Source organism: Anser anser (assembly GCF_964211835.1).
Source record: "Anser anser genome assembly, chromosome: 1".
Classification (NCBI taxonomy): domain Eukaryota; kingdom Metazoa; phylum Chordata; class Aves; order Anseriformes; family Anatidae; genus Anser; species Anser anser.
In genome coordinates, this window is record NC_139720.1 from 64,412,260 (window position 1) to 64,430,455 (window position 18,196).

The following is an 18,196-nucleotide window of genomic DNA, read 5'->3' on the forward strand; positions in this document are numbered from 1 at the left end:
TTCGTTTTGAACTTTTAGCAGCATATGGAAATTTGGTGAGCTTTTCTTTTTCCCCCGTGTGATGGGGTACGTTCTAGTTTAAGCACTGATAGTTTTTTAGAACTTAGAGGCTCAAGTTTTAATGCTGGGTTGGAACTGAGTGGAGATAGAGGCATCCCTTCACAGTCCTGCTGGAAATACTTTCTGACAAGGGTGCTGGTGCTTCTTTTCAAGACACTTAAGACTACAGTTGGCAAAGGATAGCTGTGCTGGCAGAAGTTGCTTGCAGAAAGCCTGTCCACACTGAAATATGCCAGCAAGCTTTGGAAAATCTGGCTTTTCTTTCTGTGATACTCTGCTACAAGTTTTGGGAAGCTTTAGTTAGTGCTGGGCATGCTCTGAGGTTTTACCCCCTTATTACTGTTTCCTGTATGGTGGTTTTGAGTCTGGCCCAAGAGCTAAAAGATATGTGTTGTGACTGTTGCAATGCACCAGAGTGCGTAACAAAGCAACTTCCAGTTTCCTGATGACTTTCAAGGGGTTGTCCAGGCTTTTTAGAGGTTCCTCTAAGTTTTACTGGATGCCTGCCCAAATTATTTGGGTTCCCAAGTCGCTTCTGTGATGCTAAAATAGTAAAACGTGGTACAGGGAAAAAAGTTTGGCTGGGGAGAGGAGGAGTGTTTGGTCCGACTAAGATGAGCAATATGAAGCCAAGAGGTATGCATAATTTCAAACAAAAAGGAGAAAAGATGCTGAATACGTAGACTTCTCAAGAGATATGATTCAAGCAACATCTCAAGAACCAGAGAGCTTGAAATTGAAAAGAATGTAGGATGGGTAGTTGCCTAAAATAAGTATGGATAATGAACCTCAGGCTCCAAAAGTGAACGCTCGGGTTTGTCATATAAATGAAAAGGTCAGTAAGCGTGTAATAGTAATACCAGTGAATAAAGGACTGAGAATGGAAAAATGTTGGGGGAGGTGGAAGGAGGATAGTTCTGCTGCAAGTGGCTGAATTCAAAGGGTTGTCAGTTCTTTGTGGAGCACTTCTCCACACAGACTCCAGGGGTTTGCTTTCAAGAACCAGAAATGAAGGGCTTTAGCTGCTCTCAGTTTGAAGTGCGAGCAGAAATCCTGCTGTTAGTTTTGATTAGGCTGCTTCTCCCCTCCCTTCTGCTTCTGTGCGTGGATGCTTACCCCTTTCTTCCTCTGTTTGATTTGTGCTGCCTCTGCTACCTGACAACGGGGTTCGATATTAAACAGCTGCACTTCTGAAATGCCTCCCCATCCCTGCTCATCATTCCCACCCAGGTCCTTGGTCGTGGACTCACTGAAAGCTGGAAGTTTTTATTGTAAGCTAGTAGTATGAGCCAAAAAAAAAAATGTGGTTTATCAGATTGTGTTTAAGTAATATTCTGTGCAGGTGGATAGCAGCTGAGTATGCAGTACGTTTGTAATAGTCCTTGAGACAGATACAGAATATCCACTAAATATTTTTGACTCAATTTTCAAAGTGCCACCTGATGTTAGATAAATAGGTGTTGTTGTCTTCCAATCATTTGGTATAATGTAAGGATTTACTTGTTTTTGTTTTCACTGGGGATTGTTTTGTTGTTGTTTTTTTATTTTTTAAAGGGTAAATGAGATAGCGAGCATTAATCCTCTCCACCCTCCAAAATCTGGATCTTTTATCCTCTCCCTCTACTGGCAAGCCGAGAGCTATCCTTGACACGACCTTTACCTCCCTATCCAATACAGACACATCTTGATGGAGCACGGGGAAAAGCAGACAGGGAGTTGTATTAGGGAAACACTGTGATTATGTAAATAGTGTTGTAATGCTGGTTCCCAGAGGTGAGGAATGCGGAGTGGAGGTCAAGTGCAAAGCTGCAGTTTTGGCATAGCCTGATAGCTGAGTGCTTGGCTCATGCGCTGCAACTTCGTTTAAATGTCATTCTTGAAAGAGAAAGCAAAACAGCGCTTCCTTTTTGTGATATAACTAGCCTAGATATTACTGAAATCTATTCTCTAAGCTTTCAGGCGCATCAGGGAGAAACGCTTTCTCAACCCCAAGTTCTTTCAAGGCAAAAGATGAGAAGAAGTTTTTGGCTTCTGCATCTCTCATTCCAAAATAATGAGTGAGGTAAAATTGCAAATTTGGCCTCCTTTCCCTTTCTGCTTTAAAAAGGATGGACTTGCTGGGCTGTGTTGCCAGTGGTCTGGGCCTTGCTGCAGCCTTCCCAAATTGAAAAAAAGATTGGTAGAAGATGGTCGTGTGTCCACAGGGTGCGATTTCAAGCAAGACAGCATTATTAACCCAAAGTCAGAGTTCACTGAAGTGCTGCACAACAACACTCAAGACATCAGAGCAGTGGCCCAAAGCCTGCTTCAGCTCAGCAAGCTATTTCAGTGAGGGAGCTGCTAACAACATATGTGGAAAAAGTAAAATGACTTTTTTGTAGTTCCCTTAGCCCTGTTGGAAGGAAGCTTTTCATTCAAGCTTGCCAAAAAATGTGTTCTTTTTTTAAAGAATAAAGACTATTTTTTAGAAAGTTGAGTGCGAATGTAAATTGTTATGCAGCCCTGACTGTAGAATAAGCCTGCTGGCTGTCTGCTGAGACCCTTAAACTCCTCACTAAACATCTGCCTTCTAAAGGCTGATTACATTTCAAGGCCAGGAAAGAGAGAGCTATGAGAACTGCAGATACTGGGAGCAAATGGCCAAAGCTCCAAGCTCTGGTGGCTTTAACTCCAGGCTTTATAAGCAGGCATGGGCATCGGGCAGCCTGTGGAGAGGGTGGTGGTGAAGCAGAGGTGCCCCTGTCTGCTGACAGAGCTGGTGGTAACAGCAGCAAAGGGCCAGCAGGAAGGTAACTTGGAAAGGGTACTGGCTTCTCTGGAGTGGTTTTTGTTGTTTTGTTGTTTTTTTGTTTGTTTGTTTTTTTTCCCTAGTGAATTAGGAGTTAATGATCAAAAAGTTTATTTTTAACCATGTAGCTGAGGAATACTGCTTCCAGCAGCCTGAACAAAGGCATCCAACTAAATGAGGAGGTGAGGGTGTTGGATGACTTTCCCCAGCTTGCCCTGGACACATTCCCTGCACAATATGACAGCGTGCAACTCAGCTCTGCAGTGGGGACAGGACCAATTGGTAGCTATTTGTACCATGGCTGCTGCAGTCAGCTTTTGGTACCTAGTTGCTCTGGTTGTGGTATTTTATGGGTATATGACCTGGATCCCATCCCTTGGGCAAAAGAAGGGATTGCAGCGAGCTATAACTTCTCTTTGCAGCTGTGGCAGTCGAGCAGAGGAGTGGAGAGATTACCATTAGGGAATGATGGGCTCATTCTCTTAAGCTCCTTGGTTCCCAGACTTTCTGGACTGCAGGCAACTACCTTAATCCTCAATTTGTCTCGGGCTTGTGGTTTAAACTTTGAAGCAGTCGGGTGCTGCAGAGCTCTTGCTGAGGCTTTACAAACCTCAGTTTGGGAACTGCTGGCGTGGATGATTGTGTCCTTCTAGAGCTAAAGCCACTACGGCCCAAGTGTTTCAGTCTGAAGAAGTGAAATGTCTGTGCAGCTTGCGAACAGCAGGCTGGGCTGTGGCAGTGTTAGGGCAAAACTCGAACAAAGAGAGGACAGCTGGTAATTAGCAGAGGCCTGTGCCTGTCGCCTCAATGGCAGGACTGAAAAAACGGGTCCTTACTTCTGGAGACAGCGTGGAGTTCCGGGGGCTTAATCAAAGTCATTTTTGGTAGGTAGATGTAACAAATGTCTGGAAGTGCTGGATTTAGCCTGCACAGGTGATGCAGGGAGCTGTACCTGAATGCACTGGGAGCAGAACGCCTTTGGCTTCAGGCTACAGCTACTTGGATATGGAAAATAGTTTTAAGATTAAATAGTCGCAGATTTTAACACCAGGCCTTTAAAAACCAAGGGGAGGGATTAGATATTCTTCCCCACAGTTCTTCAGGGTGCAGTCTTTGTATTGCAGTCCTATAAACCTCATCCTCTAAAACGTAAAGCTTGGATTATGATGTATTCCTATGACTTTCAAGAGACCTCAAGACTCTCAATAAAATGGGAAAAGCTGATACAAAGAGTCATACTTATCACTAAACAAGGCACATGGTGTAGCACACAGTTAATATTGTATAAGCTTGGGGCTTACAGACATTTATGGAACAGAATTGCTGTTGTAGTTTTATTGTAGTTTATTCAATCTTAGAAATTAATACTCTTGCAAGTACCCTTTATTTCATTCAGAGCACAGCTTTCCCATGCGACTGTGGCGATGTAATGGTATTGTGAACGTCCAGGCTTCCAGCAGTGTCCAAGTTAATAACACTCGGTGATAGCTGCTCCAGTTTCCCAAGGATCGGTAACAAAATGCTACTGGCATGAGATGTCTGCTGGAGAGAGATGAATTAAATCGCAGGCTCTGCGAAAACCTCGGCAATCTGTTCTTTATGCCTGCCTTTCTAGGGATTTAAACATGAGAGGGAACATGGATGAGACAAAGATAAACTTCTTACAGCTTAGCCTGTTCTAGTCATAATAATTTTGAGCATTTCCCAAGTTGTTTTTCAAAGGGTTTGAGTAATTGCTCCTCAAAGATTGAAGCATTCTTTGCATTACTTTTTTTAATCTTAGGAATTATAATACAAATGGCTTATATATATGCTTCTATATAGTCGTGCCCTAGAAAAAGATTGTGTCTGAAAGATCATTCTAATGAAGTCTGTTTTGGGAGAGACTTTTTGAAATGAATACATGCATGATGTGTTTGCTTGTTAAAGCATTGTTACACCAAATAATTGTGCAGAAAATCTTTGTTCTCCACTGTTCCTAATTTAAGTAGTTGCACTCCACACTGGTATTCATCAAAACATAGTGAAACCCATTGCAGATCTAATGCTAAACAATTTACGTGGGGAAAAAAGGATAGGTTATGGTCCATATTTAGGGCCTCAACAGCACCACAGTCATGGGAAACTGCAGTGCTTGCTGCCCCAGAAAGGAGATGAGTAATTGAATCCAAAGAACTAAATACCCTCTTGGTTTTTACCCTCCGTGAAAAGTCAAAAGCATTTTTCAATTTCAACTCATTTTTTTTAGTGAAGTCAATGCTGCCTGAAAAGTCAAGATTTTTAAAGCAGCTGGAAACAAGGTGAGCCAGCTAGTACAGGTCTGTACTGCAGCCCCACTCTTGTTCGTGTTAATAACAAAGTGCAGAGGAAGATTGGTGGCTGCCTTTATCATTGCACACACACACACTCCATCACCTGGCCACTTATTAAATTTGATCTTAATATTTCCCATTATATTTTGTCCCACTTTTGGAGGCTTGACTGTGCCAGTAACCGAAGCTGATTCAAGTTTTTTTATGAATTAATTCTTTTAACGTGGCTCTTAAGCATAAACAAATTTATGCTAAACCACTGATGGCTGGTTCTGACACAGATAAGCGGTATAAAGGGAAGTTTGTTGAAGTGGAGGTGATTGTTTTCCCATTAAGTTCTTGCAAGCGAGGGAAAAATGGGAAGAGTTGGCCTCGGCAAATGTTGGCCTCAGGTTGTTCCCCCTCAGGGCAGAGCTGACCCGCAGTCTGAGAGGCTAATTCTTAGTTTAGGCAATTAGATGCAGACTTGCCTGCATCATCTTGTTTAAGAAAATATGTGTTTTCAAATTTGCATAAATTGCTGCTCTGCTTTTATCTTGTAACTCGTGTACCGTGTCACCCCCGCCTGCCTGGGATGAGAGGCACCGATAGGCCCCAGGTCCCTTCCCTGGGACTCTGCTGGTTACAGCCCCGCGTCTGCGGCCTGCCGAAGTTCCCTGAAGGCAGCACTGCTGCACGGTGCTTCCTTTGGTGAATAAATACCTCCTGAAGCCAATGTGACATCTCCTGAAAGTCACCCAGCCTGACTTGTCGCTCATTCCTTCTGCCAGTGCACAAGTCAGGTCTGAGATGGAAGCTTCCAGGGCGCTTTGAAGTCTGTGAGGCTTGTAGCGTTGCTCCCAAGGATCTATTGAGCTCTGGTTTGAAAAACTTTGCTTTCATAAACAATTTTTATCTCATGTGAATTTCAGATTTCCTTTTCATCTGCAGTGTGCTATATGTAAGCCTCACAGATCTGAGGGCAGCAAGCCACCAGGCAGGTCTCACGATTGGTGGCGGGGATGTTGTGCATTGGTCCTGCCTTATGCTCGGAGCTCAAAGCAAAATATTCATTTCTGTTTCCCGGTTTCTCCAGTGTACCTCAGTCAGCTAATCCACATTTCATTACAAAAAGTAACCATTGAATTGCAATTACTTATAATACTTTGACTGAAGAGGTAGTGTATGGAAAAGCTATTAATCATAGAGTCACAGAATGGTTTGGGTTGGAAGGGACCTGAAAAACCATCGAGTCCCACCCCCTGCCATGGGCAGGGACACCTCGCATCAGCTTTGTTTTTTTCCTTTCGGTAAGGCACTCTTCATGGGTGTTTGGACTATCATCTTCCAGGATACGCATGATCACACGGATTTGCAGAGTCACAGTTATACTTGTATGTTCAAAAACCTGTAGAGAAAAGGAAGTGGTGTCCAGGTAACCCATCCTTTCAAATATTTCCAAGTGCTTGCGAATTATATACAAAAAAAAAGATGTAAAATGAAAAGGAGGAGGAAGCATGGTGGTTTGTTTTTTGCTTGTTTGTGGGGTTTTTGTTTGTTTGTTTTTGTTTGTTTGTTTTGGTTTTGTTTTTTTTAAGGCATTGCATTGGATTTAGAAAATCCAGGCTGAGGCTCCAGCTATGCTGTAGGCTTTCTATGTCACCTCTGGACGGTGACTGCAACAGATAGGTGGAAAGCTACCAAATTGTTTTTTTATCAGGCAAGCAGATGAAATGAAACTAAAATAACGGTGTACTAATGACAGCAAGAATACAGGTTCTGGTTTGCATGAATGCGAGTGCTCTTGCACATGCTTTATAATCAAAAATCCTGTGGTTGGGCATTTGCTGAGAAGGCCCCAGGTGGAAATCTCTTCTGTTTATGACTAAAGATTTGAACCTGTTTTGGAGGAAGCACCTGAACAAGGGAGGTCTCTGCTGTTCTGAACTAGGGTAGCATTGATGTCTCTTTCCCTTCTCAAAGAATATTTGTTTTGCTTTGCTGCAGCATGGGAAGGATTTTGAGATACCAGATTTCTTTGTACAGTGGGAAAAGCAATTGTTATGTTGAGCTTTGTGAATTGGTTAGCATCTCAGCATTTCTATACGCAATCTGTAAAACAAAAGGAGCAGGATTACTTTTGTTTTGTTTTCTCAGTTGCTGCTTGTGTTTGGACTGTAAGCTCTTTGGGACGGATATTTCTGTGTGCACAGTATCTGTTGTAATATCATTCTGCTTGGTTGCTGTCCTGTTAATTATGTTACAAAGAATTAGCAACAAGACCAAAATATTTGCCAAATTTTGCCCTTTGTCAGAAAACATTTAGTGTGAGTTGATGTTCAAAAGCTGAAACCATTTCCATCCCTAGCACAAAACAGTGATCCGTAATGGCACAGGAATCTTTCAAGGTCTGCACTTTAAGCACCAAACTGTGTCCTGTCATCCCGGTGAGTATTTCCACAACTTCATAAAGCGTGGCTGTAGCGTGGCACTCGCACAGCAGAGCTGCCGGCCCGTGGTGGAGCGGGCCTGCAACGCAGTTACTTTTCCTGCACAGGGAAGTGAGATGCAGAGACTTGGCCGAGGGCCCCTGGCAGATGCTGCCAGAGGAAGGGGTTGAATCCAGGCTCTTTGAACTCAGCTCTGTTGCCCTCTTCTTCACTTAGGGAGGAAGGTTAAGTGTGAGAGACAGACCCGTGCCAAATCCAGCTGAGCGGCTGTTCAGAGGCAGCGCTTGCAATAGATGCCACAGGGGCCGCTTTGCCCTGGGATTATCCTCCTTGAGCAGTTTCTGTTGGAAGACATCCTGTTTATAAATCAGAGATTTAACTCTGAACCTGAAGAACTTGCTGTAGGCATTGTGCTTGCCGGTGTTCCCTGTGCTGGAGAAAGTATCCTAAGAAGGCAGGGCGAGGGAAGCAGGTATAGCCACCAAGCAAAATCAGTCCCATGGTATACGCTGTTGTCACTCTGGGAGCAGGGAGAAATGAAAGCTGCAAGGAAGAGAGAAATAGCAATGGAAGTAGGAGAGGAAGAGGAAGGATTTTTTTTCTCACATCTCAGGGAAGTTGCCTTGATTTGAGCCTTTCGTCACTGAGTTTGTGACCTTTAGTGGGTAACACCCAGACAGTGTTTTTACTTTTTGTATCTTTTGTGGATGTTTCCCGATATCAAATAGATGGATGGGGAACAGGGCTGTTGTGTGCACACTCTGCTCAACAAACGAGCTTCTCCAAACACACTTCCCTATGCTGGCGAATGCTATCTAATCCCCTGTTGTAGCTCCAAAGACTGGAGCAGGATCAGAGAATAGCTTTCCTACCTGGGCTCTCATTCATCAATCACAAGCAAAACTTGGCTTGCAGTTGGAGATTGCTATCGAAGTCTGATCATGGCAGTAGGATAGGATCAGGAAAGTATTCCCTTGACACAAACATACACCATTTATACATACCCTTATTTTTCCTCCCACTTTCATACTTTCCCTCCTTCCTTTTCTTCTGTTCTGCCCTCCTTTTTCTGTCTCTGGTTTGGGGAAATGGGTGAATCCCTTGTTTCCAGGTTGCCCTCGGTAAACACACAGGCTTCTCTCAAATGCTGACAGGTGCAAGCATTTCTGTCAAAAGAGACCTTGTGCTTTACAGGGAAGCTTAAGAGTAGGTGCCTAATCTTGTTCAGGTTTGAAAATAGGCACAAAGGTCTTACTTCATTAAACAAATATCAACAGAACCATTTCCTTTTTTTTTTTTCTTTCTTAAATCATTATTTTTCTGGGAATTTCCTTCTCTTCAGTGAAAATTGCTGGGTATGTAATTGTTTTTGTCTTCACTGATCACTAACAAGCATTGCTAAATGGTAACAATTAGCCTAATAATTTTGTCATCTTTTTTTTTTTTGAAAACAACTTTCCTCATAGTAAATCAGTTACAAAACTTGCGCTAGTGAACATGTTAAATATTGTCAGTACTATTCAAAAAAAAAAAAAAGAGTGAGCATGCATTTCCAGAGTTGAATGCCCTTATTCAAAAAAAAAAAATGCTTGCAACCCTGCCGTGAAGATCTGTCCTTTCACATGGCCATGTAGATCAGAACAGCCTTTGAAGTTATCTTGTGCATACTAAGATATGCTATTTTCTGTATTTGTTTTTGTTTTTTGTTTTTTTTAACTTTTAAAGCTTGTGCAATTTTAAGTGTTTACATAATATCTTCATTCCTTTGATGCCCAAGCTTCACCAGTAGATTCTGTAAGTTGATTTTGTATAAACGTTCCTTAACAAGGCAGCCAATAGACATGTATAATTGCATACCATTTCGAAGGGAGAGATTCATAAATGGCTGATGTGTAGTTAGGAGTGGTTTTGAGGTGTAACCTTGAGACTGACTTGTATGTAGGAAAATCAGTTTGAAGATTGAGTGACTAGGTATTAGCAGGACAAGATGAAAAATGTTTTTGCCCTGCCAGCTGACCTCCTGTAGATTGAGGCAGGTTTTCCACAGAGAGGTGCTAGCAAGAATGAGAAAGGGTTATGCAATTTGTTGTTTTAATTTACATATTTATTCAAGTGCATCTTCCCAGTGACCTCCTAAAAGCCGAGCAGTGTCAGATGACAGCACTTTGGCTGTCACTGATGTCTGCCAGGATGTCAGGCTGGCTTGTTCAGGAGCAGGAGGAGCCAGGCTGGGATCCCATCCGCACAAAAAGCAGTAGTAGGCCTACAGGAAAACAGGCTTCTTGCCTGAGGCAAAGCCAGAGTGTTCCTACGTATCTCTGTCACTTCACAGAGTGGGGCACAGGGACTAGGAGAGGTGGGAAACAACCTGAGTCTTACCCAGGGTCTGCGCCTGGCCTTGGTGAGAGTGGAAATCTTTTACTTGCTGAAGCCAAAGCTGGTGAGAACATGATGGCTGTCACTGAGACCTGCTGCTGTAGGCAGCCCTAGTGGAGACGTCCCTTCGGTCACGTCTGCCAACGGCTGGTGACGTGCCTGTGCGCTGGGGCCGAGGGGAACGGTTCTCTGTGAATAGTGAAGAGCAGCCGAAGTCACAGAGCCCCAGAATGGCCCCTTCTTGGGGGGCCAAATAACTCCCCTCTAGGCTGTGCAAGGCACCTCGTACAATCCAGAAGTCACCTTAAAACGTGTTCTTGTCTTCAGCCACTGACGTTAAATGAGATACGCTGCTTCTTCACAATAAGTTAACGCTCCTAAGGAGCTAGGTGTTAAGTACTTTTTTGCCCTTAAAAATTTAGGGGGAGCTGCCATAAATGCAGCAGCAGCTATAATACAGAAGAAATCACCTGGTTTCGCAGTCTTTAACAGCTTACAAGCTGTTTATTTGAAAAATAATTTGCTCTTATCCAAAATCTGAAATATGAAATATTTTTGTGGCTCAGCTGGATCAAATTAAATTTCAGTTTAAAAGGTAATGCACGATATGTTTACTTGAACCACAATATTATGAAGCAATAAACTAGTGAATTAAATAGAAATCTAGGAAAACAATGAAATATAAAAATGCTAACTATACAGACTATTTTAAGAACTGAATCTCCATTAGGCTTCTCTTTGGATTTTATTTTAAAACAGTCCTTTTTTTATACTTGGGCACTATGAACTTCTGCTAGTGTGTAAGCAAGGTGAGTCTCTTGGAAAATACACTCAGCCTTAGAAGTAGTAGTGACTTTAACATAAACAGACAGGAAGCAAGTGAGAAAACCTCACCACAATGTTTCTTTGAAGTTCACTTCCTTTATTCTCTTTTTGCCTTGTAAAAAAATGTATGCTTTTCATAGAATCAGAATATTATTATCCTGTACTTTAGAGATAATTTTTGGTATCTTTTTAATAAATGAATTTAATGATGGAATAGATCTAGATAAGATATGAATATTTATGCTCAGCAATTTCTTCATGGGGGTAATGAGTTTTGATGAATTAAGTAATGCTTTTGGCATTTAAATACTGTCTTATTTTCAAAAAAGCATCTTACCATGTAACACTGTTTCTGATTTGTGTTGTCACTGCTGTCCTGGTGAACCAGATTCTAGAAGTGAAACACAGGAAGGTAATTCAATGTCTCTCCTGTTCTCTCCCCATGTAGATTACCAGCGCCTAATGACGGTGGCAGAGGGGATCACAACGCTGCTGTTCCCATTTCAGTGGCAGCACGTGTATGTCCCCATCCTTCCCGCCTCCCTCCTGCATTTTCTGGATGCTCCTGTTCCCTACCTGATGGGGCTGCAGTCCAAGGAGGGAACCGACCGCTCCAAGCTGGAGCTGCCTCAGGAGGTAAGCGTCTGCCCTTGGTGCTGTTCCTCTAAAGCACATTACTGGCATTGGTGTGAATCCCTGCTGGAAAATGACATGCTGTGCTAGGAGGTGTCTCTGGCACCATGAAAACTGTTTCCACAGATACTCTGTTTTCCAGCAGGGGAGAAGTAGCAGGAGAAGTCTCTGCAGTCCTCCCTGTACTTCTGAATTTAGCAAGTGTAGCTAGTTGCACTCACTTCTAAGTTCTTCTACTACATGCTGTGATACTTAAAGTTTCTCTGCTTTTCCTACATCACAGGCTTCAGCATGTTTTGTTACTCTTTGTCAGTGTCACGGTCCTGTTGCAGAGGGCTAAGGAGCATTTAATTTGGGGATGGTCTTTATGAAACTGGATCTCAGGTACAGTAGCTAGATGGTTTAAAATTGTCCTTGTCGCCCTGTTGCCCGATGAGAAGCGTGCCTCATCCTGCCAGCCTCATCACACCCACAAGTAAAGACCTGCATCCTGTCTAGGTCGAGGTCTACCACTAGACCAGCACCCTGGCCTCAAATCAGCCAGAGCTGCATTAATATATGGCCTGTGAACCACTTAGAAATTCACTCCAGTGGTGGTCTTTTGCACTGAAGATTGCCTGTCCCATGTGCAATGGGACATGAGGACTTTTCCCTGTCTATCACTCTTTCCCCAGAGAAAATAAGGAAGGAGAGGTCATCCACTGACTCTCAGTGTTGAGGTCACCAGTGGTAGAGAGTGAAATAGAGATTTTTCCTATGTGGAATTTGACCACAGCGTTTGAAACTTCTTGTTTTCATCTGGCCACTGATCACTTTCCACACTGCCAAATCTTCGGGATATTGCTAGTCTGCTCTGCTTCCTTAATGTGACTGCTTTAGGGCCCATCTCTTGAGCAAGTTGGGTATTTTAACTTGGGTTTCTCCTTAAAATGGGTGTTTTCATAAGAATAGCTGTGGCACCACAGCACCTGCTGTCCATGCAGGGACCTCTCCAGGGGGCAGAGGCTTGCAAACAGGCGCTCTTACTGAGCGGGCAGTGGGAGCAGCAGTGGAGGAGAACGTGCAAGAAGGAGAGATTATATGTGGAAGTGGAGGGATAAACACAGGGCAAGGATAATGTGGTTTTTAATATAGATTTATTTCAGGTGCTAGGTGGAGGTGACTGGTTCTGAGCTTAGGTAGCAGGTAGCATTGCAAATCAAATCTTACCTCTTGGATACAATGGCCCAATCACATGAAATTTGCACTGGTGTGGAAATGAAGCTGTTATCTAATAATGCTTTTCGGTAAAACCATATTAATGTTACATAATTACTGTGTTTTTTTTTTTAAAGTTATTAGTCATATGCTTTTAGTTAGCAGATTAAGCTGTCATTTTCATTAAATTAAAATTTTAATGTGATGGGTTTGCAGTGTCACTGGAATATCAAATTGAATATTTCCAATGAGGGAACAGTAATTGTGGGAGTGAAAAAACACCCTGTTAAAATGTTTAACAATTGGGTAAAAAATAACAGCCCAGCATTTAGAGGCACCACAAGTCCCATAACTGTAGGAGAGGGAAAGAGGGGGCATTGAACTGGGAAGATCTTGAATCTCAAATTCCTCTAGACAACCAAAAAAATAAAATAATGTCCTTCAACATGCAAGCATGGAGGAAGCACTGTTCACTTTAGCATTCCTTTATTGTTCAGGCCAGGGGCTGCCTTGTCAAGCTTTTGGTCTAAATATAAACCATTTGTACATTAGAGATAAAAATTCTAACAACTGGCCATCATGCTGTCTTAAGGTTACTAATCCCTCTGCATTAACTTTAATCATCGGATGTTTTTGAAGAGAGAAGTGAGACCAATTCCCTAAGGGTGTTCTGAATCCAAATCTCATTTTTCAAATTTTGCAAATGATATGCAGAGCTGAAATTAAAAAGCCTTTGAAATGAAATATTGATAGATAAGAAGGCAGTCCCTGAGCTAAGAAACCATACCAACGCATCCATAACTCTTTAATAGCTACACAGTTAGCTAAAGCAAGTTGTTTTGTATGAAGAAATGCAGTCCAAGTTACAATGAAAAAGTAAGCTGAAGGGGTACTTCTACCAAATGGCTACTAATACCCTTAGTCTGCAGCATTTTGTGAGAAGCAAAGAGCAGTCAACATGCCTTAGAGAAGCTGGAGGAGCTGTGGCAGTGGCCGAGTCAGACTAACACAGACCTGCTCCTGCTGCCCTGTGGTGTGTTCAGCTTAATGCCAGGGTGAAACCCTTTAGAGCTCAGCACCTTGAGAATCTGGCCTCTTTTAAGATTTTATTCAGCATGGTACACTCACTGAATTTCAGATGTAAGCCACAGTTCAGAACACCAGTTACTGTTTTTCACTCTACTATTATTCCTGAGGGTGCACTTGCAATGTAATTAATTTTTATGTAGGGTGCTTCCCTCACCCCATTGACTGCTAGTATCTGCTCTGCTAGATTCATGTCTCCGCTTAGCTTTAATCTTCTGGGCTGAGATCCATCTCCTTGCACAGAAAAGCTGTCTGAGAGCAATCTGTATCTCAGGCAAAGCAGCTTCCAAGATGAAAAGACAGAAGCAGGGGAACGGGGAAAGTGGGGAAATAGGGCTTGGTCTCCTGTGGACAAGGTATGCTCAGGCATGATCACAACGGATTTTCATTGGACCCTCTTTTGTAGCTTTGCCCCTGCGTCATCTTTCTGAGTGAAATCTTTGTTCGTTGGTTGCACAACTACAGATGCCCCTGGTAAAATAAAATGCAGCCTGGGGATGTGGTGATTTACGCAGCTAGTGTTTACAGGGGCTGAGAAGGGGTGCTGCACATTTCACTTGCTGCTGCCTCCCCGGCTATGCTGGGAGGGGATATCAAGGCTTTGCAACAGAAAATTTAGGATCTGCAAGTCCCAGAAGAACGAACTGGGGAGGCTTCACTAATGTATTAAATTGGCCCTCAGCATTACTGAAGCCATACTTAAGTAAGTCTCTTGCAAATGTGTGCTCTTATCCTTTTGTCTGGAAATATTCTGGGAAAATAGGGCTACTTAGCACAGTAGCCCCCTCAATGCTGAGTGTCCATTTTGAAACTTTTCTTCATCTTCCAGGCAAACTTGTGCTTTGTGGACATTGACAACCACTTCATTGAACTGCCAGAGGAATTCCCCCAGTTCCCCAACAAGCTGGAGTTTATCCAGGAGATCTCTGAGGTCCTCCTGCAGTTTGGGATCCCACCGGAGGGCAATCTGCACTGCAGCGACAGCGCCACCAAACTCAAGAACCTGGTCCTTAGTGACTTGGTGAATGACAAAAAGAACGGGAACATCCCCGGCAATGCCCTCAATATGTACGAGCTGCTGAAAGGCAATGAAACCATTGCTCGCCTGCAAGCTCTCGCCAAGAGAACGGGCGTGACGATGGAGAAGATGACCATCACGGCTCCCCTGGTGGAAAAAGAGAAGGATGTGAAATTGCAGTGTGAAGAGGTGGAGCTGAGGGACTACAAACTGAACGTGCAGCTCCGGGAGGTGTTTGCCAACCGCTTTACGCAAATGTTTGCAGACTACGAGGCGTTCGTCATTCAGGCTGCCCCCGATCTGGAATCGTGGCTGACAAACAGGGAACAAATGCAGAACTTCGACAAAGTAAAGATAGCTCTGTATTTATTTTTCCACCTAAAAGTGCTCTAGGAGGTGGGGGTGAATATCTGTGTCATGTATATGTAGCCTAGGTACTCTTTAATCCTCCCTTTCTTCAGAATCTGCCATTTTGATTACACAGGGCCAGGTCATCTGGCAAAGTAAATCGTGTGGATCTGCTGAGCCACTCAGAGCTGTCCTGGCATGTACCAGCCCTGTAAACAGACTGCTGCCTGACTGACTGGGGGCTTTCCTGTGGGTTTTCTGGAAGGGCAGCAACGGAAAGTGACTTTTTTTCTTTGCTTTGCTGAGAGGAGAGGTGCACACACAAGACAAAAAGCGAATCCACTTTTTCATGTTTTTTATTTCCTAATCTCACAGTAATGCTTTTTGTTAACATGTAGTCTTGTTCCGTAGAAGGTTATCACGTCATTATGTCAGAAGAGTACTGTTATGGCTCCATTGTAGTGTGTACACAAGAGTGAATAGGAAGCTGAGATTAGAAATGGGGAAATAAGTAGAGTGTAGGTTAGCAAGAGGAATGAGAAATGTTTGGAAGCTTGCACAATTATTATTTCTGAATGACTTTTCAAAGTAGATAACGCTCTTAACCACCAGCTTTTATAGATAAAAGTCCTACTCTGAGGAGAATGTCAGAGGGATAAATAGTAAAGAACAGGCTAAATATTGATTTCAGTCAGTTTTTTATCACACACACAAAAACAAAAAAAATCACTACCATGCCTTTTATTGTTTTTGTTTGTACTTAGGTGTTGAACAGTAGTGGCTTTCAGAAGTCAGGGTTTGTTTATGCAGTCTCTGCTAGTACTTACACAATAAAATGGGCTTTTAAGGTGAGGGTTTTCAAAGCTCAGTTAGAGATTTAAGCACATGCTCAATTTAATTGGAATTTCAAGAACAATTGCCCTGCTTAACTTCACTGAGGAATATCAGCTGAAGAGCGTTGTGCACCCCTAAATAAATATGACACCTCAGTAAGAGACCTGGTCCCAAGCAGGGGTGTGTGGACCAGAGGTCCCACAAGGGCACGCACAGGTTACACACAGCTTGTGCCTGCAGGCAGTAGCCCCTAGACTGCTTTGAAACACATGGCAGTGCAGGTTGTGCTTCAGCAGCTCCATGTTCCCCTTACGCAAGCTGTCACAAAGCCTCCCAAGCTCCTTATTTCTCACAGTTGTGACCAGAGAGGTGACCCATGAGCCATACCCCTCTGTAGCTGGATCCCATCCTCTCTGAGGGGTGTTTTTGTGGTGGCAAAGCCTTGTCCAAGCCTTCCTGGTGGCTGCTGCATCAGTTCTCTGCTGTAGGACGGCTCGTCATGTCAGAGGACAGCGGGAGCGTGGCACTAACGCCCTGCTCTGTATTTCAGGCTTCCTTCCTCTCGGACCAACCTGAGCCTTACCTCCCATTCCTGTCGCACTTCATCGAAACACAGATGTTTGCAACCTTCATAGACAACAAGATAATCTCCCAGTGGGAAGAGAAGGACCCTTTCCTGAGAGTTTTTGACTCCCGAATTGAGAAAATAAGGCTGTATAATGTAAGGGCCCCTGCACTGCGGACATCCAACTATCAGAAATGCAGCACTCTGAAGGAAGCAGGTATGTTCGGATGGGCTAATAAAATATTCAGAAGTACAATGTCAGCCACAAGGAGATACAGGTCCTCGGTCATGGGAGTGCAGCAACCAGTGAGGAAGCCTGAGCTACCTGCGCAGCACTCTGCAGTGTCCGTGGTTCCTTAGGCAAAAACTTCAGTGGTCTTTTACGAGCTGTAAATATCAGGAGCCTCTACTTTACCTCTGAGCTCACCCATTTAAAAAAAAAAAAAAACAAAAAAAAACAAGCTAAAACCTGGGATGCATGCGGAAACTCACTGCATCCCCTTCCAGGCAGCTCCTGTCCCACCACCAGCAGAACCTCCCCTCGCTGCGCTGGTGGGACCAGCATCAGCCACACTGAGGAGCTGAGCCCCAGTGCCTGGGCCACTCACCTCATCTCCCCCTTCCTGTAAAAAGGAAGGGGTTTGGGCTCACACCATTTGGCCAGAGCTGTGGGGGACAGTGGGGACGTAATCCTATGTGGCACATTTGGTAGCTCCAGCAGGAGATGTGCAGTGTTAGCAAACAACACGCTGTGTGCTCCGGATCAGGATGTTTTTTTCACTATAGTCACGGGACGTATTTTCAAATTACATTTGAGTTTCTTACTGTGCAAGTACTTATTTAATTTCCAAGTAATATAGGGAAATTACACTCTTCAATTCGTTGGGACACAAATTAATGAACTGAGGCAAGCACATTTCTTGTGGGTTTTTTTGTTGTTTTTTTTAGTTTTCTAATTGCTTGAGCGCATTTTGCCTGTTACAAGTGTGACAAATAGAAAGAATTCCTATATCTGGTTAACTATTTCTGTTTAAAAACAATTCTAATTTACAGGTCGCCTGTCTATTCAACGTCTAGTTTTGGTAGATATTGTGGCACCGGAACCTCATTTTCTGTGTCTTGAAAAGCAGCAAACTGATAGTAATGCCAACTTTATTTCATATTTGCCACTCACACACATGGGCCCAGCACCACTCCAGCACTTGTTTGTTTAACCCACTATTTTCAGAACCCTTCAAACCATCTGTCCCCACACTACCCAGCCATTATCTCCAAAATAAAACCTCCAAAGGGATTTTTTTTTTTTTAGGGGGAAAAAAATACTGGAGTTGCATACTGAAGTTGTTAATTAAATGCTGCTCTTGCCCCACCGCCCCCTCTCCCCTTTGGCTCGCAGCACGTCTGACTCAGTGGTGAGAGGGTGACAGGTTTCATTTGTGTTCTGCTAGAGAGCGGAGGTGAAACCCTCGTGCCACATCATGACCAAACTCCACCGGTCTCAGTGGCACCGGGGTTTTTAGGGAGCCCTCTCCACTCTTGTCGTAGCCTCTGCCACGTCCAGATGTCTGCTTGTTGCCCTCAAGGCCTTGCTGGCTACCCGTGCTTTTTGACAGCCTGTCAGCCAGTAGTAGCACATCCACCCTCAGCAGGAGGATCACACAGGCGCCAAACATCTGCAAAACTCGGGGATCACCCTGCTGCATCTGCCCAAGGAAATGTCTCTGG

The 18,196-nt window shown here is 43.6% G+C and overlaps 1 protein-coding gene across 4 annotated transcripts in view; it reads left to right on the forward strand.

Annotated features, from left to right (window-relative positions):
- The window catches only part of DENND5B (DENN domain containing 5B), a 110,413-nt gene that overhangs the window by 56,698 nt on the left and 35,519 nt on the right, over window positions 1-18,196 (forward strand). For 3 of the 4 annotated variants that reach the window (XM_083820505.1, XM_083820503.1, XM_083820504.1), the window contains 3 exons: window positions 11,239-11,426; window positions 14,536-15,072; window positions 16,457-16,688. In XM_083820505.1, coding sequence (XP_083676631.1) covers window positions 11,239-11,426; window positions 14,536-15,072; window positions 16,457-16,688 — 957 coding nt within the window. Of the gene's footprint in view, window positions 1-11,238; window positions 11,427-14,535; window positions 15,073-16,456; window positions 16,689-17,524; window positions 17,612-18,196 lie in introns of all 4 variants that reach the window. The other variant, XM_083820506.1, reaches the window with a different exon arrangement.